The sequence below is a fragment of the Gastrolobium bilobum genome, unplaced genomic scaffold (genome assembly GCF_033153095.1).
Source record: "Gastrolobium bilobum isolate Gb01-03AN ecotype WA unplaced genomic scaffold, APGP_CSIRO_Gbil_v1 utg1051, whole genome shotgun sequence".
NCBI classification, from domain to species: domain Eukaryota; kingdom Viridiplantae; phylum Streptophyta; class Magnoliopsida; order Fabales; family Fabaceae; genus Gastrolobium; species Gastrolobium bilobum.
Window position 1 is genome coordinate 250,356 of NW_026897568.1, and position 23,670 is coordinate 274,025.

At 37.1% G+C, this 23,670-nt stretch overlaps 2 protein-coding genes and 1 long non-coding RNA gene across 3 annotated transcripts in view; 1 reads left to right on the forward strand and 2 right to left on the reverse strand.

The window, feature by feature from the left end:
* The first annotated feature begins 1,649 nt into the window (after positions 1–1,649).
* On the forward strand, positions 1,650–3,659 carry LOC133308168 (uncharacterized). Its single transcript, XR_009751137.1, has 3 exons — positions 1,650–2,080; positions 2,823–2,913; positions 3,420–3,659. It is a non-coding gene; the product is annotated as an uncharacterized LOC133308168 (long non-coding RNA).
* Positions 3,660–4,653: 994 nt separating this feature from the next.
* On the reverse strand, positions 4,654–7,095 carry LOC133308183 (pentatricopeptide repeat-containing protein At1g11290, chloroplastic-like). The gene has a single exon (XM_061508786.1). The coding sequence runs from the start codon at positions 7,093–7,095 to the stop codon at positions 4,654–4,656; it is 2,442 nt and encodes an 813-aa protein (XP_061364770.1).
* A 5,130-nt stretch (positions 7,096–12,225) lies between these two features.
* The window catches only part of LOC133308184 (uncharacterized), a 42,353-nt gene continuing 30,908 nt past the window's right edge, over positions 12,226–23,670 (reverse strand). The window contains exon 4 of the mRNA XM_061508787.1: positions 12,226–12,499. Coding sequence (XP_061364771.1) covers positions 12,435–12,499 — 65 coding nt within the window. The 3' untranslated portion in view covers positions 12,226–12,434. The remainder of the gene's footprint in view (positions 12,500–23,670) is intronic.

Sequence of the window (23,670 nt, forward strand, 5' to 3'; positions counted from 1 at the left end):
TTGAAGCAAGTGCAGGTGGATAATTTTCAAAATCTATAAATAGCTAAAGTCCAAAAGGAAGATGGACAATAAGCATTGTTACTTTGACCGATGCTCTAAACCATTTTAAACTCTCTAAATACACACTACAAAAATTTAGGCATTTTATTGAGGTCATATTTTTATATTGTGGAGGTCTTTGACCCCCACAAAAAACATCTGTGGCATTCACCCAAACTTTCAGTTCTGCCTTCGCCACAACATAGTTTGTGAGGGTTTTTTGTGCAGTGCCACAATTTGTTAAAGTATTTTCTGGAGGTTCGAGACCCTCACAAATATTGCACATTCTGGAGGTTTAAGACCCCCACAAATGTCGTATTATTTATTGGATTTAGTAACCTCCACAAAATTCATCATTTTTTAGAGGGCATAGACGGCTACAATTTATTTATTATTCTGTAGATTTAAACCTCCACTAAATTCTAGTTATCCAAATTTGAAAAGTGTGTATATCATACTTTTGGAATTGGGCCTCGTCACTTGATTTGTTAGCCAATTTATTATTTATTTGTTTGATCTCTTAACATTTTCTTGAAAACAATTGTTAAATACTAGTTATCCAAAAGCAACACCAATCATAGTTTATATTTATGTTTGTTACTTATTAGTATTTTTTATCTTATCATTGATCCAAAAAAATGTGTTTAAGTCGTGTAATAAGATATTAAGCCTCCTTTCCAGACTAAGTACCAAATATACAGCTAAAGAATATAGAATATAGTGACATGACCACCGTTGAAACAGGGCATTAAAGGTTAATCCAAATAATGCACTCTTCTTGAATAGAAAACTTCAATGAAGTCATTTTTTGAGGTGCCTCAAGTTACTCATGAGTTTACAGGCCCTTGTAGAAGGAGGCATCATAAGAGAATGATAATAACAATGGCGTCAATTGATTCACCAGTAATCCCCACAAGAACAGCTTTCATTCTTAAAATTGATTCACCAATAATCACCACTAATTTCCCGCGGGTGGGTTTAACTACCCGAAACATAAGTGTGGACAACTTAGGTGGGATGGGCTCTGGAAATAGTGTTGGGCCTTATTATAATGACCCTAACTGGTAAATCTTAGTTAGAGATTTAATTTAAGGATTTAAATGCCATAATTAGATTCAGTGAGCGATTTCGAGTATTTTGACTGTAATCATGACTATGTTATGAACAGTGCGTTCTGCCGGAGAATTTACAGTTTTGTGAATTAACCGGTAGAGCTTAAAATGAGCAAAATAATTTTAGGAACATAATTTGAAAATTCTGATGACAAATATGAGTTCAGAACGAAAAATTGTATAGTCTGGCACTTTCCGTGAAAATCTCGTGAATAGTGTTTCTACCGGGTATTTTGTACTGCTGTTTAAGCAACCGGTAGAGTCCAGAAATAAATAATTGATGAAATAAGAATAAGAAAGTCCAATATATGCCAAGCAAGTCAATATAGGCCCAAGAAAATGATAAGTTTATAAGTTTTAAGTTTCGTAAATAAAGGAAGTACAATTAGTGATGCACAGTGCATTTCGTCAAAAACGGTGCAAAAACCATACTGTGAATTATGAATATTGTTCCTTAGGAAATAAAAATTAATGTAAATGATTTTAGGAAATAAAAAATATGTTTGTAGCTTTGAGTTAGTTCCGGGTCAATTTAAGTTAAAATACGCGATAAAAAAACATCCGATGAAAATGGCCACATGTGCCTATATAGCCTTGTCACTTAAATGAAACACTATTCATTTCAGATTTTCTTCTTCTCTCTCTTGCATGGCCGAGCTGCACATGGAGGGGAAGGGGCTAGGGTTTCAAATTTTCCTTCTTTGATTTCTTCATCATCCATCCACCAAATCCAATGACCCACCACATGAAATTGATTGGAAACCACTCAATGAATCCATTCCACCTATCCATTTGAGCTATAGTTGAGTGTGTGAAGAGTTATTCCTCCTCTCATTTTCGAGTTACTATTCATTGGAGGAGAAAAAGTGAGTTTTTGGATGGAGCTTGGCTTGGAGATTGCTCTCTAGGCTTTGTACAAGTGTTTAGAGGTAAGAAACCTCTATTTCCATGATATTATTTTGATGATTTAAGTTATGAAATTGATGAGCATATTTTGTTGGGAAATAATTGATGTTAGAATGTGAAATTTATGATGGATTATTGTTGTTTAGGAAGTTATAGTGTTGAGTAAGCATCCACATGTGATATAAAAATTTAAAAGTCCTATTGCATATTCCTCCTAGGTTTCGGCCATCATGGAGTGAGTAGGATTTATTGTGGAAAAAAATTATATTATGTATTGTGAAGGTATAGTGTGTTGGAAATGAGTGAAAATGGATGAGTTAGTAAGAATGCCTAAGTAAAAAGGACTTGGTGTCTAAACTCAAAATAGGAATTTAGTGGAAGCATTCCTAGGTGTTTGCAAGTTGTAATGAAGTAACGAAAATGCATTGTAAAAGAGAAGGATCTTTGGAAATTCCCCTTGTAGGATTCGACCTATAGGGTATTTAGGGACATATTTTGTACATTTTATTTTAAATAAAATGTGTTGTAATAAATTGTATAAAGGTGATGAGTTTTGAAGAAAAATAGCATGATTTATGTTGAAAATTCCTAAGGGAATGGTTGATTAAATTAAAGAACACCAACGGTTATAAAGAGGTCTAGACTTGTGTATTGGCATAGGATTGGCAAAAATGCAAAGAAAGGAAAATAAGCGATAAAATGTATGCTTATGAAATAATTATGGTATTGCATCATTTTATTGATGCATTGTAAATTATTCTCTAGGTGTGCCTAGGGATTGAGAAGGATCGGAAATCTCTTGAAGCGATAAAAGTAACTTGTTCCACAAGTAAGCGTATTGGTAAAGCTTCAAGAGGTAAGCTCTATGTTTAAGGAGTCTTTTCCTGCTTGAGTGCTCCACCATGGTTAGTGAACTATGGTTGGACTGTATGACTGTGATTTAGATGCTTTGTATAGATGCATTCATATAGAGTTATTTGATAACATGATATGTTTTGCTCTGATGTGACTTCTGTAACAATCTCTGGCCATTGATTGTATAGTACCCGGACGTCCGCTTTGGGGTCCTCCCTCGGGACTGATGGTGTACTCCTCTGATATGTCTGGTTCCGCTTTGGGGTCCTCCCTCGGGAACACGTGCGTTGATTTCCGCTTGGGGTCCTCCCTTGGGAATGACGGCGCACATCTCTGATAAGATATGGATATATGCTCTGTTCTGTTATGATATCTGTTATATGTTGTATTTGTATACTCTGTATCTGACTTTCATGCAGGAGTGAGCCAGGGGTATGGAGAATTCTCTATAAACCTGGAGCTTATTGAGATTTGTAATCTCACCCCTCTTTGGGGACACATTTTCAGGTGCCCAGATTTCCGGTGAGTCCTCACTAGGCAGGGACACGACACGTGGCTGAGGCAGTTGACAGACCGGATTTTGAGTGGCTGTAGGCTGCTACCTTTTTGGAGTGTTTGATGTATTTTAGTATTTTCGCATTTGATGGATCATGATATTGATCCTTTATTTTGTATATGGCCTGTATATGTTTTGTACATGTCTGTCAGTTTGATGCATGTACATTTGAGTATTCAGGAACGTTATATGATGATGTAGTATTCAGATAGGTTTATGTTTTGATGGCATGCTGTTAGATTTAGTGGCACGGAGCCATGTTATGCATGCGCCCATGTATGGGTATTCGATTATATTTGGATATCTGGTATTTCCGAATTGATATGTTGTATAAACTGTTTATCAGGAAATGCTTCTGAGTGGGATTGGAAAATCCCCAGTTGTCCGATTTATAGAGGAAACTCTGCCCGATTTTCGTTTACGCCGAGAAAGAATTAAGTTAGAAAAAGAAAAAGTTAGCTCATATTTTCGTAAGTTAAGTCTTCCGCTGTTTTCTGTTTTATCATATGTATGTTAATTGAACCGGCTCGAGACGGGGATGTTACACTTATTGAACTTCACAGTCCATTAACATTGGGAGGCAAACACACAGAAATGTTGTTGGGCTTAATGGGTCTCAAACGCAGCCTAATAACCAAGTAGCAACCTAAAGGCATTAAAGAAACAATCAGGTAGAAGGACAAGGATTGACTCAAGGGGACGCGTACTCTGTGGGAAGTGGAGATGTACCTAGTGTCAACAATCAAGGGTTGTGTAGGAATGTGATACTACCATTGCCAGAAGTGAAAATCACTAAAGAATTTTGGTCAATATGCTTCAAGCAGTGGGATCCCGATAGATGTTTTCTCACATTATCTACTCTCTCCCTTACCTTGAGGACAAGGTAAATTTTGAAGGGGGAGTATTGATGGGCCATGGGCCCGAAAGTTAATGAATTAGTTATTTTGTTATGGAAACTATTCTAGACTATTCCTAAAGTATAGGATAAAAGGTAAGCAGTGTGTGTAGTGTGGGTATGCATGAATTCAGTGTTGGCTTATGAGGAAATTGAGAATCTCTGGGAGTTGAGATTTCTGGATTTATTTTCTGTATTTTATTTTGTAAGAAGCTTGGCTCAATTTATGTTTTCTGCAATTTCAGAATTATAAAAGTAGGTTCCATCGTAATAACAATGGCGTCAATTGATTACCAATAATCCCCACAAGAACAGCTTCCATTCTTAAAATGATGGAACCTTCGCAAATCACGCACTATAATTTCCCTCCCTCTAACCAGTGATATGTACTTAGTGGCATCATGGCAATCATCACAAACTCTTAGATTCTTCCTAACATGTATTGTTGTACCAGGGCTTGTATTCAAAAGTCCAAATGCAATAGCAAGCCTCTCACTATGGCTACTCAGCAATTGTTCCTTCACATCTTCTTCCACATCATGAATTGAATTGGTGTCCGGTACATAACCAGCAGCTTTTATCTCATCTCCAAGAGTCTCTAGAAAAGCATAGATTCTTTTGGATTGAGGATGATTAGTACTTCCTGAATAGAATGTGTGAACTTCATTTCTCAACTCCACCAAACTGCATCCTGGTGTTTTCTGGAGCCCCTTCTTCTCCATGGCTGTCCTCACCCGCGCCACTTTTTCCCACATTGAAGCTGAGGCATACATGTTTGCAAGCAACACATGATACCCACCCTCATCTGGGTCTAACTCAAATAATTTGTCTGCAACCTTCTCTCCCAATTCTACATTTTTATGAATTTTGCAAGCACCTAGCATTGCACCTAATACAGAAATCCCTGGTTTGATAGGCATCTCCTGGATGAAACTCCAAGCATCATCTAGCCGGCCAGCACGACCAAGAAGATCAATCATGGCACTATAGTGATCCAATGCAGGCTCCAATCCATAATCTTCCTTCATGCTTTTGAAGTAGTAGAGGCCCTCTTCCACAAAACCAGAGTGGCTACAAGCTGAGACAACAGACAGAAATGATATATCATCTGGCTTAACAGCTTCCTTCTCCATATCATTGAAGAGATCTAGAGCTTCTTTTCCAAGGCCATTTGTCCCATATCCATCTATCATTGCATTCCACGTTATCACATTTCGCTCTTGCATCATGTCAAAAAGTTTTCTTGCAGTTTGGATGGCTCCGCATTTTGCATACATGTCAACAAGAGCAGTAGAAACAAAGACATTCTTGTCCATAAATGTTCTTACTGCAAGTCCATGAATCCACTTAGCCTGACGGCTAACTGATAAGTCTGCAAGAGCAGTAATTACACTCACTAATGTGAAGCAATCAGATTTAATGTCTTGAGATTGCATCATGCAGAAAAGATTTAAAGCCTCGTTCACACACCCATTTTGTGCATAACCTAATATCATGGCATTCCATGTGACGTTTGTTTTCTCTTTCAAATTATAAAATATTGAGGCTGCAATATCAACTCTCTTACACTTCGAATACATGGATATTAAGGAGTTCATAACTGACACATCAAAATCAAGCTTCAATTGATCCAATAACTTATGAACAAAACTCCCTCGTTTAAGATCACCCAAGTTTGCGCAAGCAAGTAAAGCTCCCATCATAGTAGCATGTGTAGGTTCCTCCCCTTCATCCAACATCTTCAAAAAAGTTGCAAATGCTTCTTCAGATTCAACATTTTGAGCATAACCATCTATCATTGTATTCCATGAAACCACACTCTTGCTACTCATCCGCTTAAAAACCAACCTCGCAGTCCTTACAGATCCACATTTTAAGTACATATCCAGAAGCACATTTGAAACATTAACCAGAGATTCAAAACCTGATCTGAAAGCATAACCGTGAATAGACCTTCCAATTCTCAAAGCCTTGATATCTGCCACAGCCGGTAAAATACTGACCAATGTGACCGAATCAGGCTTTTGGCCAGCTTCCTGCATCTGCAAAAGCAAATTCAGAGCTCTCTTGGCCAATCCATTCTGTGCATATCCAGCAACCAAAGTGGTCCAAGAAACTAAATCCTTCTGCGGCATTCTCTCAAACACCTTATATGCATCATCAATCTTCCTACATTTGGCATACAAATTCACAACTGCCGTCATGGAAAACAAATTGGATTCATACCCATTAATTATTAGCTGTCCATGAATCTCTCTGCCCCTTTCGAGGTCCAAATTCTCGCCACACAATTGCAACAGGCAAGTATAATCAGACACAACTGATCTAACCTCATCACACTTCATTCTATGGTAAAAGGACAAGGCATGACCAAAAGTTGAGTTTTTTGCATACCCTTTGAGCATAGTGTGGTAAAGCACATCGAGCTTATGCTCAACATGCTCAAAGACACGAGCTGCTTCACTAATGCTACCATACTTGCAGAACAAGGTGACAAGCTTGGTCTGAAACAAGTCCTCATTGTAGGAGCCGTTTTTAATGAAGAGGGGCAGGATTTGGAGGAGCACTTTCGTGGAAGTGCAGAATTGTAACAGTATAGCTGAAGGGTGACAATAGGCATGGTTAGGAATGAAGACTCTTTGGTAGAGAGGGGCTGTTGTTGTAGTAGTTTTGGTGTTGGCTTTTGTGTTGGGAACAGGTAAATGGTGTAGAACTAAGAACTGCGAGCTCATTCTTTGGAATCAAATAATAAAGCAGTATTTGCATGAAATGAAGGCATGAAACCATTCTATATTAGTCTTCTAAAGACATAACCGGCAATTTAGGGGATGGTAAACTAGGCAGGAGCTTTCGTTGAAGCGGTGAGTTTATACGTGTAAAATTGATATATCAAAAAAAAATAAAAATAAAAAATAAAAAAAATACTCCTTTTGGTCCTCTCGCAAATTTTACGATACCCGCTTTAGTTTTTAACAAATAAAAAGGCTATTTGTAGTCTTTAAGAAATTCAAAATGGACCCATTTAGTTGAAATCGTAGTCCATCACAAATTCAAAAAAGACCCACATTAGTCTCTCAAAAGGACTAAAATGGGTCCATTTTGAATTTCTTAAGAAACACGAATAGCTTTTTTATCTGCTAGGGACTAAAGCAGGTATCATGAAATTTGCTGAAGACCAAAAATAGTATTTACTCATAAAAAAATCAAACTCGTTTAATAAAAATGTCTTATGCTCCTATTTAAAAGTTTGGACTTAGAGTTTGATCTAATATACTAATTTTTATTTTATATTTTATATTTTTTATACTATGCGTAATAACTCTCTCTTTCTCCTCAATTTATTTCATTCTATTTTATTAGTTAAACAGTGTTTTTGAATAATTTTGTTCTATATCATTATGTTTGCATATATATTGAATTTATGAATCTTTGTGAAATTATTACTGTTATTGATTGTATATTCTATTTAGATAAATTTTTGTTATCTTGTTTTTTTTTTTAATAGACTATATCAAACTTTTATATTTTGTAAATAAAACAGGCTACAGGTTGACAATTATATTCATAACATTTAAGGCTAAGTCAGACTGACACATTTAGACAATAGCTTAGTCTTTTAAAACCAAAGTCTGGCTCGGCTTGGTTGTTAACACCCCTAACCGCCATCATATAAACTTTCTAAAAAAAAAAAAAAAATTAAATAAAAGAACTCAAACAAATGTAGTGTGGTTATTACCGTTGGTTAGATCCTGCTAGTGAAACTTATCAATCCAAAACTGACAATGAGAATGTAACAACGTCTATTAGGTTGTGTTTGGTAAGAGCTTTCTTCAAATATACCCAGGCATCTGAGATTGGGAATGTGTGTTGTCCATGTTTGATACAAGATATCAAATTTTTTTCCTAGCAAACTAATTTGCCCAACGATTGATGATTGTTTGCAAAATCTAACGAAATACACTATGCTCAAATCCCACTTCCAAGGTGGTATTTGACGATAACCAGCTAAATGAAAAAAAGAGGAAGAATGACCTATCAAAATTATCCTCTTCTAACCTAGTGCCAAAGTGAGAGACAGAGACAGAGATAGAGATATGGAAACCACCAAAGTGAAGGACCCGCCAAAGAGATATGTCCCTCTCATTTCTCCTCACGACACATGGGGAAACTGGACTGCTCTCTTTCACCGCCGCTGCTTTTGGAATTTGGTACTTGTTCCTCTTCCTTTCCTTTCACTTTTTTATTCAATTTTTTTATTTTAGTTGCCAGAATTAATAGCATTAGGTTTTGTTTTACGGGATTGGATGTATTATTATTGTAAGGTAAGAAAGGGCCAAGATTGGAAGCACCCTGAGTGGTTCTCTGGTGAGCATTTTGGTGGGACTTGTAGCAAGTAATTTGGGGATTTTTTCTGTTGAAGCTGACGCATACGATGTTATGCGCTTTCTACTCCCTCTTGTTGTTTCGTTGCTTCTCTTCAGGACTGACTTGCGCTGCATCATCAAATATACTGGCACACTTCTCTTGGCTTTCTTGTTGGGTTCATGTAATACTTCTTTGCCTTTCCAGATGGTTGCTGACTTTGAAATGAGAGATGGAGACAAAGACAGAGATATGGAAACTTCAATATTGCCGTTGGCACAACTGATATCCAATGACATAGGCAATAGTTACTCTGATTCAAATATTGTGAAGGATTTTGTAATTTCAACCTGGTTTTTCATTAATATTTTATTTTCAACCAAACATAGATTTGGGATATTTAATTCAATTTTTTCAGTAATATTTTGCTCAATCAAACAACATTTTTTTTAATTTTTCTACTTATCTCACTTTCCTTGAAGATCCCTGATAATTATATTTTCTTTGTAAAAAAATACTTCAGCTCTAACAAACGCCCCCTTAATGTTCAACTTAGTCAAAGGGCTGTGAGAAGGAAGATAGCACATTTATGGAGCCCCTTTAACTCAGTGGTAGAGTAAGTCATCGGTTCAAATCCGATAAGGAAAATATGTACCATTGTACTGAGTTTGGTCTTTGATAGTTTGTATGTTGGTAGTGTGATGTTGAACGCAGAGAGGATTGTGTTATTCATTAATGGAATGGTATTGTAAGCAGTCAAAATATTGAAATGATGTGATTGTGTAAGTAATCCAAATATTTTGTAATGAAATTTTGTATCAAATATATACTAATCTGGACCGGATTTCATAGCTTAATATGTATGGGCCGGACTATAAAGGCCCATTAAGGTGTCACATTTCTTTTTTTTATAATGAACATATGGACTTTATCTTAGATTATCTTTTACTCTGGTGCATAACTGTATACATAACGGTGCAAGTCCTCACTCACAAATAGTGAGGTATTGGACAAACAATTATAGCTCATTTCTCCAGTCTCTCATCACTCAATGCCTTTATACATTCTCCTATTGTGTTGTTGCTGACCACAACAATAAAAATCATCATCAGCATCCAAAAGTATGAGTCATATCTAACCAATGTGATATATACTTACAAAAAAAATTTCAAATCAATTTGTTTTATTTGTTGATTACTTGTGTAAAAAATTTTACATATGATTTATACTTCCATATTTTACGTAAATTTTTTTAAATCAATTAGTTTTATTTGTTGCCGACTTCCGTACAACTTTTTACATATAATTTATGGGGTTTATGTCTGTAATGTTACAGAACAAAACCTCCACTTTCTTTTAGATACAATGTCTGTGGGGTCCACAGTAAATTTTTTTGAAAAAAGAAAAAGAAAAGGGCTAGCGTTGTTATCTATCTATATGTAGGAAAAAAAAATTATATTCCTGTAACGTAACTTTTCAATTTCCCATAATTTATACTTCTAAATTGTACGTAAGATTTTAAAAAATTATACTAAAGCAACAAATATAACTGACTTATATAAGTTTTTAAGTAGTACAATTTTTTTTTTTAAAAAAAAACAATTGGTTTTATGTTCCCAAGAATTATAAACAAGTTTTAAATATAATTAAGTCTTCTGTCATATCCTTATTAATAACAAAATTTTATATTTAAACCTTTAAAATCTGTAACAATAAAACGAAGCAAACTGTAGATAACAATAAATATTTATTAAAGGAGCTTAAACCATGGTCTGGAAACAGGGATTTATTGAGAAATTTTGGACATGAGCTAAATTACTACCCCCACCACCTAAATCCTCCAAATTAATTGAGGATTTAGAAAAGAACATTTTTAACGGTGGCATCACTAGTCGATTCACGACATGATATGTCAAAATGTATTTGGTGTCGATTGCGGGCTTAAATATGTCATGTTCGAGTTTAAAAAAATGACATGAATTATTATCGTGTTGTATTGTAACACCCCATTCATGAACGGGTATGTTATCATTATTTATGATATTAAGCACATTTACAATCAAAGTAATTAATTAGAATTATGGATAAACTTTTTCCTTTACTTTTACATTCACTGCAAATAATATACTCTATATTCAATTATATCAAATACTTTAATTATAAATTGTATATAATTCGGAAGCGTTAATCTTTCTTTTTACATTCCCCTATAAGACAATACTATGAGCCCCAAGGGTTACAAACATACTCTAAGTCATTCACCATGTAGCCACTATAGACTAACATGTTGAAAATCACATTCTGTACTTTTCTCAACAGTGAACAACCCTTTTGTTTTCTAAAACTGGGACTACTAGTCCTCATCATAAATTATGATTTTTTGCCATGTTAAATTTGACATCTTGAGTTTTCCAACGACATAACAAGCCTCAATTGGATCAATATAACTCAAGATACGTCTGTCACAAGCTAACTGCTTCAACCAAATTTTTTGAAAACAAGACAAAAACTTCCAAATTAAACTGGTAATGATCCACATACCCAATGATCCTGATATTTTACATGGTTATATCCCTATATATTAGCCACACATAGGTCCAAACATCACTCAATTTGGAGCATCGTAGATCAAGATATGATCATTTTACTAAATCATGTTTAACTTGTCTGCTTCTACTCGCTGGACTGCAAGCTAGCTAGTAGATTGTATTTCCTCGCCAAACTGCTCGCTTACGCAAGGAGAACATCGAGCTACTTAATTCCCAAGCAGTAGCTATTGCCCAACATGAATTCTGCTTGCTAGACTGCTCACTTAAGCGAGCAACCTGTGTTCCTTATAAATGACAGTTCTTTCCCGTGTCTTGCTATAAGTTATTGTCCCAAATGGACATCCCTGCACATGCTCTACATCTATCTTTCTCTCCAATGGAATAAATCACGTCTCTTATATAATGCCTCACCTATGTGATGATTATATAACCATGTTTTTTAAATCATTCATACATAAATCCTTATGTATTTGTTCATCAACTTTAGTACCTCAAAAGAGATTGTTATGATGTTTAACATTTCATCAACCTTATGACAATGACCTATCATCATACTTATTTCCACAGGCTTATTGGAATCATCTTTCATTCTAACTCATTCAAATATGGTTTCAACCTATATCTTCATATTTTTATATTACCTTTCTTTAGCCATTTCTAGGCATATTTCATTGATCCATCAATGGATCTCTCTCATACACCATAAGAACATAAATTTGCATTAATTCCATAGGATTCATACCAATCATACATTGCATAACCCCATTTCCTAGCAATCCACTGCTTAGGCTTCCATCTATAAGGTTTGAAACATATTTCATGAATAATCCACATACATCATTCAAACTTAAGTCTTTAAATTAACATTAGGCATAAAAGCCTTACAATATCATGTTACAAAATACTCCTCCAACGATGGAATTACTTAGGCTTCAAGACATTTACATAACACAACATATCATCAATGATAAACATCATACAATAAAAGTATTACACATACTTATTTGCATAACCTATACATATTCCACTAACAAATGTACAAGTCTTATACAACATAGGCATAAACACCCTCTATGCTCTATCAAAATACACACTCATCATGTGTTAAATATAAATACAACAATAAGCATCAAAAGAGTCTCGTGTCATATCATATAGCTCTATCTTAGCCTCCTGCCACATAATGCTGCAACATCATCCATATCAGTACCTGAAAGGTGGATCCCTGAAACGTGGGGTGAAATAAATATCTCAGTAAACTAGGGGTCCTTAGAGGATTCCTCCAACCTCGCAGTTCACTTTAGGTAGAAAAGCAATAAACAGAATAATATAGAATATATGCATCATTGCCAAGTGTATCAAACAATCCCCACACAGGGTGAGATATATCCATCTCATCAATAAATTCCTCTAGACTATCAGCCATCACCAGAATGCTCACAAACTCAGTACAATCCCCACACGGGGTGACATATATCCATATCGTCAGGTCATTCCTCAGGTCCATCAACCCTCACTAGAATACCATAAATAATTATTCCACTGGCCAGAGAATAAAGTATGCATTATGCAAGAAACTCTATCTTGTAACATACCAAGTATAAGACATTTCATCTTATACAACACACCACATGGTATACCTCACACAAGGGACTACATCTTATGTTACACAAGGGACTATGTGACACCCCGTGTACACTCGGTGTATTAAACATATAATGGTAATAAGCGTAGCTAAATAAATGAGCTAAATTTTTCCAATTATGAACATTATCAAATTAACCCAGTGGATATACTTAATTCTTTTTCAAAAGCCGCATGTATCTAAATTGCAATAAATAACTACACTGACTACCTCATAACAAAAATAATGTATCAAGTCATGGAACTACAACATGTAGACCAGACATGTCCTGATACAATAATACAACTCAGTCTGAATAAATACAGCTTATTCAAATGTGGCATGGACAACCCCCATGCTCACAAAATAAAGCAACATAATCAGCAAATCGTGTATCAAACACAATGGCCATAAAACATAATAGCAAGACAAAAATCATGATAATATGGCAAGGTGCATGCATCATCTCAACTCAACTTCGGCCTCCTGCCACCAGAGGTCTCAACCTCAGGAACACCTGTACATGAAAATATGCCCCACATGGGGTGAGATCTCTAACAAGAAATCTCAGTAAGACAAGGAGTCTTCAAGGATCTCTCCACCCCAAGCTCACTTATATGTGCAATATAAGTTCAAAAGTGATACAATAGTATAATAGTAAAATTTGTGCAATGCAGCATATGTCCATGTCATGTGTGTGCATCCTACTGGCCAGAGAATAAAACGTAGGAATTACATACGTCTACAACCAACAGTATAATGAGTCCACCATGTACCTCACACACGGAGTTACCTTTTTGTATGTGGCCCGACATGCTAAGGGATTAGCGTCTCGTGTGGAATACCCCACATACATATGCATATGGCAATTGCAATATAATAATAATCCAGCTCAACAACATTTTTAATACTCATATTATAAACAGATATTTTTCAGAAAACATATCATGCATATAAACCATCCCTCCACGAGGTATGGTGGAACCTTTAATGGGTAAAACCGATGGCACGAAAGCTTACCTGTAGTGCCCAAATCTCTATCCAAAGGCTCGATATATACAGTTACACCAACAGTCACACAATCCAATAATTACAATCTGTTTTATATCAAGAACATTATCAATATTCTGAATCCCAATTTTCACATTAATTGAGCAATGTTTTCTTTTTTGTTTAGTGACTTAAATCCTTTCTAAATCATAATTATCGCATATTAATCCTCACTATTATTGGTATTAATATTTTCCATCAGTAACACTAACTCCATAGGGTATCATACCCAAATTGGGACTTTCTCACGCATCAGAACTGGTTTCTAATCTTTCTGACAGGGGGTAATCGATTACTCCACACGGTAATTGTAACACCCCGTATATATCCGGTTTGTTATCATATCATTGTATTAAGCCACACTTAATTTAAAAATACGGAATATCTTTTTCTTTTTAATTATGACGTCATTATCATTAGCCAAGTTGAATTACTTAATTCATTTCATAAAACATCTCCTGTATGTAAATTGCAGAAGACAGCTAACTGAAATACCTCGTAACATAGATGTGAGTATCTAAGTCACGGATCTACAACATGTAGTCCGGACAATATCCTGATACATTATTAATTACAACTAGAAACCACTAAACATAAAAGACAGCTAACTGAAATATCTCGTAACATAGATGTGAGTATCTAAGTCACAGATCTACAATATGTAGTCCGGACAATATCCTAATACATTATTAATTACAACTAGAAACCACTAAACATAAAGTCAAGTCAATGTGGCATGGCCAATCCCTATGCTCACCAAATAAGGCAACAAGCCCCACAACCGTCTCAACAATAATATCAATATAAGGACAAAAAACATAAACAACATCCAATATTCAGTCATGTCAGCATACAACATATATAATCAGCTAAGCTCCGGCCTCCTGCCGCCAGAGGTCTCAACCCCCGCATTACCTGAACCTGAAATATGTGCCCCAAACGTGGGGTGAGATCTCTAAAAGAAATCTCAGTAAGACAAGGGGTCCTCAAGGATCTTCCACCCCAAGCTCACTTACACGAGCAATGTAAGTTCAAAAGCATTTGACAGTATAAGTTCCAAAACTATGCAGTGCAACAAATATTCATGCCATGTGTGTTTTAACTATTCTACTAGCCAGAGAAATGCAGGACGTACGTCTACAACCCCATAATAAGTACAAGGAACACCGCTTGCATCTCACCCACAGCCTCACCCTCTTGTATGTACCTCATACTCAGGCTTACCGTATAGGTGGAACACCACATGATATCATAAAGGCACTCGCATATAACAGCTCAACAACATTTCACAAATCAATATATCATGAAAACAACATCATGCATATAACCATACCTCCATGGGACATGGTGGAACCAACAATGGCTAAACTGAGGACACAAAAGCTTACCTTGCAAGCTAACAATCCAAGCCAAGAGTCCAACCAATCTCAAAGTCCAAACACAGCAGAATCACAATTTGTTTTGGACCAACAATCATATCAAAATCATACTCAACAAGTATAAGACACAAGGACAACATCTTTCCTTTACATTTCATGTCTTAAGGCTTCTCACAAAGCCACAAGCCCTTAATCACTTAGATTCTGACTTAACTAATCAATACAGAAGCTCAATGTAAGAACCCACACCGTTAATTAAGGAAATTAATTAATTAAATATGAGAATGAGGAAATAATTTCATAATTGACCCTAATAATTATTATGAGGCTTAAATAATTATAGAAAGTGATTAATAATGCTGAAAGTCGCTTTTCGGACAAAAAGCGCAGATACCGGTTCTGCTAGTCGGTATAAATGTGTACCGAAAAAGTATCCCGAAAAATTATAATAAGTGCATGATAATTCCTAGAATAATATATAGGACTTGTAAAACGAGTTTCAAGTTAAAATAATGAGAACTGGTGCCAAAAACTGATACTGGCTATGGAAAAGTGCGTACCGAAAAGGTACTCTGAAAAATAAAATAGAAATATGATAATTCTTGTAAAATTGAGTAGGTTAAGAATCCTGAGTTTGGGATTAAAATGCTAAGCGTAGCAATTAATGTTATATCTATGTGTTTAATGCTTAAGTGACTATATATAGGCTTGTTAAGGCACAAAACCCTAGACATTCAGATTTCTTACGTGACTCTTTTGGTGGCTGAGTGTTGATTACTGTTCCATTTCTCTTTCTTCACCATTTGTTGAGCAAGTTGGCTTCTTTTGCATTGAGTCTTCTCTTTTCTTCATCCTAAACACTTGGTTGGGGTGAGGGTGAACATTGTGAGTGAAAAGGCCAACCATTTTCTGAGTTTGGGGACTGTCTTGGGGTACCTTGAGGGCTGACTTGTTGGGTTGAATGTTGCGAGCCTTGATCATGGCCCTTTGAGGTCCAAGGAGTGATCTTTGGATGCTAGAACCAACCTTTGTGAAGGCATTTTCGTTTTCTGTATAAGTCAGAGTTTGAGGAGCTGATTGTGAGCTCCAAGAGCACTCTTTCCTCTGTTTTAAGGTTTGGGATGAGTTGCCTAACCTTGATCATGGGTTTTAATGTTTTAAAGGTGGTGTCTTTGCATGTAAATGAGTTAAACATGTAACCAACTGTTAGTTGAACCTAAATGAACATAAAAATGCATGCTTTGATGTTCTGTAAATGATAAAAGTTGGACCTTTGGCTGGATTTTCGCGAAATGCAGAATCTGGGTTCTGTCGCGAAATATCCGGATATGTGGTTGTAAATATCCGGATATTGATATCCGGATATGTCCCGACATATATTCGGATATTCTGGGTTTTCGATGAACAGTAAGGTGATGTTCATACAGAGGTCTTGTATGGGTTTGTGGACCCTAGTTTGATGAAGTGGTACTTCTGTGATAAATTATCTAAGTCAGAACCTAAGTGTTTTAGGGCTTGTGACTTTGTGAGAAGCCTAAAGACATAACCGTAAAAGGAAAACATAGTCTTTATGTTTATGTGTATGAGCTGTGTTTATTGATATAATTATTGGTCCAAACAGATTGTGATTGTACTGTTTGTGGACGTTGAGCTGTGTGGACTCTTGGCATTGGATTGTGAGCTTGCAAGGTAAGCTTTCGTGTCCTCGGTTTAGCCATGTTGTGGTTCCACCATGTCCCATGGGGGTATGGTTATATGCATGCTGTGTTACATGCTTTTGATGTTTTGGAAATGCTTTTGAGCTGTTATATGCTAGTGTCTTTTGGATATGCATGTGGTGTTCCACCTATACGGTAAGCCTGAGTATGTAGTACATATAATATGGTGAGGCTGTGGGTGAGGTGCAAGCGGTATTCCTTGTACTATATGTAGGTATAGACGTATTCCTGCATTTCTCTGGCCAGTAGAATAGTTAAACACACATGGCATGAATATCTGTTGCGCTGCATTGAGTTTTGGAACTTATATTGAATTACTGCTTTTGGAACTTATATTGCACATGTAAGTGAGCTTAGGGTGGAAGATCCTTGAGGACCCCTTGTCTTACTGAGATTTCTGGTTTAGAGATCTCACCCTACGTTTGGGGAATGCTTATTTCAGGTTCAGGTAATGCGGGGGTTGAGACCTCTAGTGGCAGGAGGCCAGAGCTTAGCTGATAGATGTTACATGTTTACGCTGCTTATGCTGATATGCTGTTATGATTGGATGTTGGATCCTATTTACTGTCTTATGCTTTTAGCTTTAGTTTATGGATTTCTCTGTTGAGACTCTGTTGGTTATGCTGTTGATTTGGTGAGCATGGGGATTGTCCATGCCACATAGACTTGATTATGTCTTGTTTTATGTTGGAGTTGTATTAATGCATCAGGATTCTTGTCCGGACTACGTGTAGTGGATCCGTGACATAGATACTCACTTTATCTATATTATGAGATATTTCAGTTAGATGTCTTTTTGCAATTTACATACAGGCGATATTTTATGAAATTGATTAAGTAATCAACTTGGCTAAGTATAATGACGTCATAATTGAAAAGAAAAAGATATTCCGCATTTTTTATTATGCGCAGCTTAATACGATGATATGTTAACAAACCGGGTATACACGGGGTGTTACACTCAACTTAACCAGTCTAGGGTCCACAAACCCCAAACATCATTCTGTATGAACAGTGCAGCTACTGTTCTTCAAAAACCCAGAATATCCGGATATTTGTCGGGGGCATATCCGAATATCAATATCCGGATATCTGACTGTCAATATTCGGATATCAATATCCGGATATTCAGAACCCCATATCTAGATATTAATATCTGGATATCCATATCCGGATATTTTGCGACAGAATACAGTTCTGTATTTCGCGAGATATCCTTCTCAAAGGTGGTTCATTTCATGCATACAGAAGCTTAAACATGCGATTTAAGGTGTGTTTAGCATTACCCAACCTTAAGTTATCAACTTTAGTTCATTACATGCATCAAGGTTCCATTTTAACAAAGAAACTCAAGCATAAGGGTGATGATCATACCACAAGCTCAAAACAGAGCAAGAAGGTGCTCTTGGAGCTCACTTGAAGCTCACAAAGCTCTGTTTCCACAGGTACACAAAAATGAGAAGCAAACAAGGTTCTTCCTCATCAAAGGTGGCTCCTTGGACCTCCAAAGTATGAAGCACGAGGTTCACACACTCTCCAAACCCAAGGTCAGCATCCAACTCTCCCTCAAACTGACTCCCTTACTCAGAAACAAGACCACAACCCTATTCCAATGATAACTCTCTCTCACAACAAGTGTTTAGGAGAAGCTTTCATGGAAGAAAAGCCTCAAAGCTCAAGAAAGAGAAGGAAATGCAATGGAACAGTGACAACAAGTCAGCTCCTCAAGAAGGTCACGTAGAGGCTGATAGAATACCAAGGGTTTTGAGCAAGAGAGGTATTTATAGCCCACTTAGCCTTAATCGCACTGTATTATCATTAATTGTTACGCTTAGCATTTTAATCCCAAACTTAGGGTTATGAACCTACTTATTTTTCTAAGATTTATCATATTTTTATTTTATTTTTCACAGCACATTTCCGGTACGCGCTTTTCCATAGCCAGTATCAGTTCTGACACCAGTTCTGACACCAGTTCTCATTATTTTAACTTGAAACTTGTTTTACAAGTCCTATATATTATTCTATTAATATTCCCAAACTTATTATAATTTTCCGGGATACTTCATCGGTACGCATTTATACCGAGTACCAGAACCGGTATCTGCACTTTTCGTCCGAAAAGCGTCTTTCAGCATTATTACTCACTTACTATAATTATCTAAGCCTCATAATAATTAATAGGGTCAATTATGAAATTATTTCCTAATTTCTCATAATTAATTAATTAACTTCCTTAATTAACGGTGCGGGTTCTTACATTCACCCCACCTTTTTAAGGATTTTGTCTTCAAAATCAGAAACATACATGTCTCGGAAGTCAGGATACTGCCAGAGAAGCTCGTCCTCTCGCTCCCAATTGCACTCCTCAGGAGTTCTTCCGGTCCACTGCACTTTGACCATCGGAATGATCTTGCTCCTCAGCTGCTTCTCGCCACGATCGAGAATCTTGAGTGGTCCGATGGGAGTCTTTAGGTGATGAGGACATAGGAGGTGGCATGACCAAGACAACAAACTTGGAGGACATACAAGGTCTTGGAGGCCCAATGACAAGAGCAAAAGCTAAAAAGGCTAAAGAGGCTCTAAATCTCTTGGTGACCACTTTACATGAGACAAGCCCAAGTCTAAAGGAAGAAGAGCCCAAAATGATCCACTTAATTAAAATTGAAGACCTTGAAGAATAAGCCTCAATGGATATGCATGAAGGCTTTATTTTACTTGGCCCAAATTCTGCACTTAATTTTTTATTTTCTTATATTTAGTTAAACTTTTTGTAATAAGGCTTATTGAGCTGGATTATTGGGTTGTCTATCTTCTTTTATGTGTAAGTACTTTTAGGTTAAACTCAATATGGTTGTTGCCCACTATATAAGGGAACACCATGGCTTTTGAAGATAGATTTGGAATATCAAGTTAACCTATTTTGGTGAGACTAGTTCTCTTGGGTTCTTTTGAGAATCTCTGAACTTATCAAGGGCATCAATCCTTGTGGCGTTCTTGGGCTTATCAATTCTTTCGAATTGTGGCGCCTACCTATAATCCTTAAACTCCAATTTCGTTCTATATTATCTTGGATTCATATCTCTCGAATTCCTTATCCTTTTCCGGTGATTCTTGTGCCAAAATCGCGATTCAGGAAGCCATCTTTCACCTCGTTTTGGAATCACCCAAATCCGAGGTCTGTAGCGTGAGATACGCTCTGTTCTTAACAGGTCGTGTTGGTGGATGAATTTGGGGTTAGAATTCCATTCCTAGTAGATCCATTCCTCCATTCCTATTGGGGATCATATCATGTGGTATCAGAGAAAAAAAGAGAGAAAAACACAAAATTTGTTTATAAAAGAAAAAGAGGTGAAAAAGGCTATACAATTGAAAAAGCCAATGCTCTTACTTTTGAGTAAAGAGTGTAATAATATCAAATATGCCAGTCCTACTAACTCTCTTCCAAATGAGGTTTCTTCTTTGTTGCAGGAATTTGAAGATGTCTTTCCCAAAGAGGTGCCTCATGGACTGCCTCCTCTAAGAGGCATTGAACATCAAATTGATCTCGTGCCGGGAGCTGCATTGCCTAATAGGCCAGCCTATAGGAGTAACCCCCAAGAGACCAAGGAGATTCAGAGACAAGTTGAAGACTTGATGAAAAGAGGATGGGTGCAAGAAAGCTTAAGTCCATGTGCAGTCCCAGTCCTTTTAGTGCCTAAGAAAGATGGAACCTGGAGAATGTGCACTGACTGTAGAGCCATCAATAACATCACGGTAAAGTATAGACATCCTATTCCTAGATTGGATGATTTATTGGATGAATTGCATGGTGCTTGTTTCTTCTCTAAAATTGATTTAAAAAGTGGATACCATCAAATTAGGATTAGAGAAGGGGATGAATGGAAAACAGCTTTTAAAACTAAATATGGGCTGTATGAATGGTTGGTTATGCCCTTTGGTTTAACCAATGCTCCTAGTACCTTCATGAGACTAATGAATCATGTGTTAAGGGAGTTTCTAGGAAAGTTTGTTGTGGTTTATTTTGATGATATTCTGATTTATAGCAAATCCTATGATGATCATCTTGTGCACTTGAGGTATGTTGTGGAAGCACTAAGGCATGAGAAATTGTATGCTAACATGGAAAAATGTGTGTTTTGTATAGACCATGTTGTTTTTCTTGGTTTTGTTGTTAGCTCACAAGGAGTGCAAGTTGATCAAGAGAAGGTGAAATCTATTCAAGAGTGGCCAACTCCTAAGAATGTAAGTGAGGTGAGAAGCTTTCATGGCTTAGCTAGTTTCTATAGGAGATTTGTTAAAGATTTCAGTACCATAGCTGCACCCTTGAATGAAGTGATTAAAAGGCATGTTGGTTTTAAATGGGGTGAAAAACAAGAGAAAGCCTTTGCTGCCCTCAAAGATAAATTAACTCATGCACCTATTCTTGTATTGCCTAATTTTTCTAAATCTTTTGAGATTGAATGTGATGCATCTAATGTGGGGATAGGGGCTGTTTTGATGCAAGAGGGGCATCCCATTGCCTATTTTAGTGAAAAACTGAATGGGGCTGCTCTTAATTATTCCACATATGATAAGGAATTGTATGCATTGGTAAGGGCTTTGCAAACATGACAACACTATCTCTTGCCCAAAGAGTTTGTCATCAACAGTGACCATGAGTCCTTAAAGTACTTAAAAGGACAAGGCAAGCTTAACAAAAGGCATGCCAAATGGGTAGAGTTCTTGGAGCAGTTTCCCTATGTGATCAAGCACAAGAAAGGTAAGTCTAATGTAGTTGCAGATGCACTTTCAAGAAGGTATGCTTTGTTCTCTACTCTTGAAACTAAGTTTATTGGTTTTGATCATATTAAGGCATTGTATGAGCATGATCCAGACTTTGCACAAATCTATGAAACTTGTGTGGATGCTGCTCAAAATGGATTCTTTAGGCATAATGATTACTTATTTAAAGAAAAGAGATTGTGTGTTCCTAAAGGTTCTATTAGGGAATTATTTGTGAAAGAGGCACATGCGGGGGGATTAATGGGACATTTTGGAATCCAAAAGACTCTAGACATGCTGCATGAACATTTTTATTGGCCACACATGAAGCGTGATGTACATAAATTGTGTGAAAGATGCATTGTATGTAAGCAATCTAAGTCTAAATTATTGCCTCATGGGTTGTATACTCCTTTACCTATTCCAGATTGCCCTTGGATTGATATTTCTATGGATTTTGTGTTAGGACTACCTCGGTCTAAAAATGGTAAAGATTCTATTTTTGTTGTGGTGGACAGGTTTTCTAAGATGGCACATTTTATTCCGTGCAAAAAAGTTGATGATGCAATCCATATTGCTGATTTGTTCTTCAAGGAAGTGGTAAGACTCCATGGACTTCCAAGAAGCATTGTCTCTGATCGTGATACTAAATTCTTAAGCCATTTTTGGAGGACATTATGGAGTAAGTTGGGGACTAAACTTCTCTTTTCTACTACTTGTCATCCACAAACTGATGGCCAAACTTAGGTAGTGAATAGAACTCTTTCTTCTCTTTCGAATTGTGGCGCCTACTTATAATCCTTAAACTCCAATTTCGTTCTATATTATCTTGGATTCATATCTCTCGAATTCCTTATCCTTTCCTTTTTCGGTGATTCTTGTGCCAAAATCGTGATTCAGGAAGCCATCTTTCACCTCGTTTTGGAATCACCCAAATCCGAGGTCTGTAGCGTGAGATACGCTCTGTTCTTAACAGGTCGTGTTGGTGGATGAATTTGGGGTTAGAATTCCATTCCTAGTAGATCCATTCCTCCATTCCTATTGGGGATCATATCATTAGGTTCTCCCGAACCTCCACAGCATCCGGTTGCACCATGTGCGAAGGATCCGCTACATAATTGCGAAGCTGAGACACGTGAAACACGTCGTGGATGTTGGCCAAGTTCGGAGGCAAGGCAAGGCGGTAGACAACAAGTCATACTCTACCAAGTATCTGGTATGGCCCAATGAACCGCGGGCTCAGCTTCCTCACTCCAAGGGCCCGACCAACACCGGTGAAAGGTGAAAGTCTCACAAACACGTGCTCACCCTCACTGAACTCCAGTGGACGATGTCGCACATCGTAGTAATTCTTCTGGCGATTCTGCGTCTGCTTCAACTTTTCCCTGATCAACTTGATCTGCAGGGTGGTGGTATCTTGGACAAAGTCCAAACCAAACAGCTCCTTGTCTCCAACCTCAGACCAGCAGGTAGGAGTCCGACACCTCCTACCATACAATGCCTCGTAGGGTGCCATGCCCAGGCTAGCATGGAAACTATTGTTGTACAAAAATTCAACCAATGACAGGTACCTATCCCATGCTGAACCCTGCTCCAAAGTGCAAGCCCTCAACATGTCCTCCAATGTCTGGATGGTCCGTTCAGTCTGTCCGTCAGTCTGAGGGTGATAGGTTGTACTCAGTCTCAACTGCTTACCAAAAGCCTCCTGCAGCGCCTCCTAGAATCGAGATGTGAACTTCGGGTCCCTATCACTAATGATACTCTCGGGCACCCCGTGAAGTCTCACAATCTCGCGAACATATAGTCTCGCCAACTTCTCAGTAGTGAAGCTCACCTTCACCAGAAGAATGTGGGCAGACTT

What these genes read in the sequence shown, in the direction of transcription:
- LOC133308183 (XM_061508786.1), bottom strand. Translation starts at nt 7,095, where the DNA reads ATGAGCTCGCAGTTCTTAGTTCTACACCATTTACCTGTTCCCAACACA.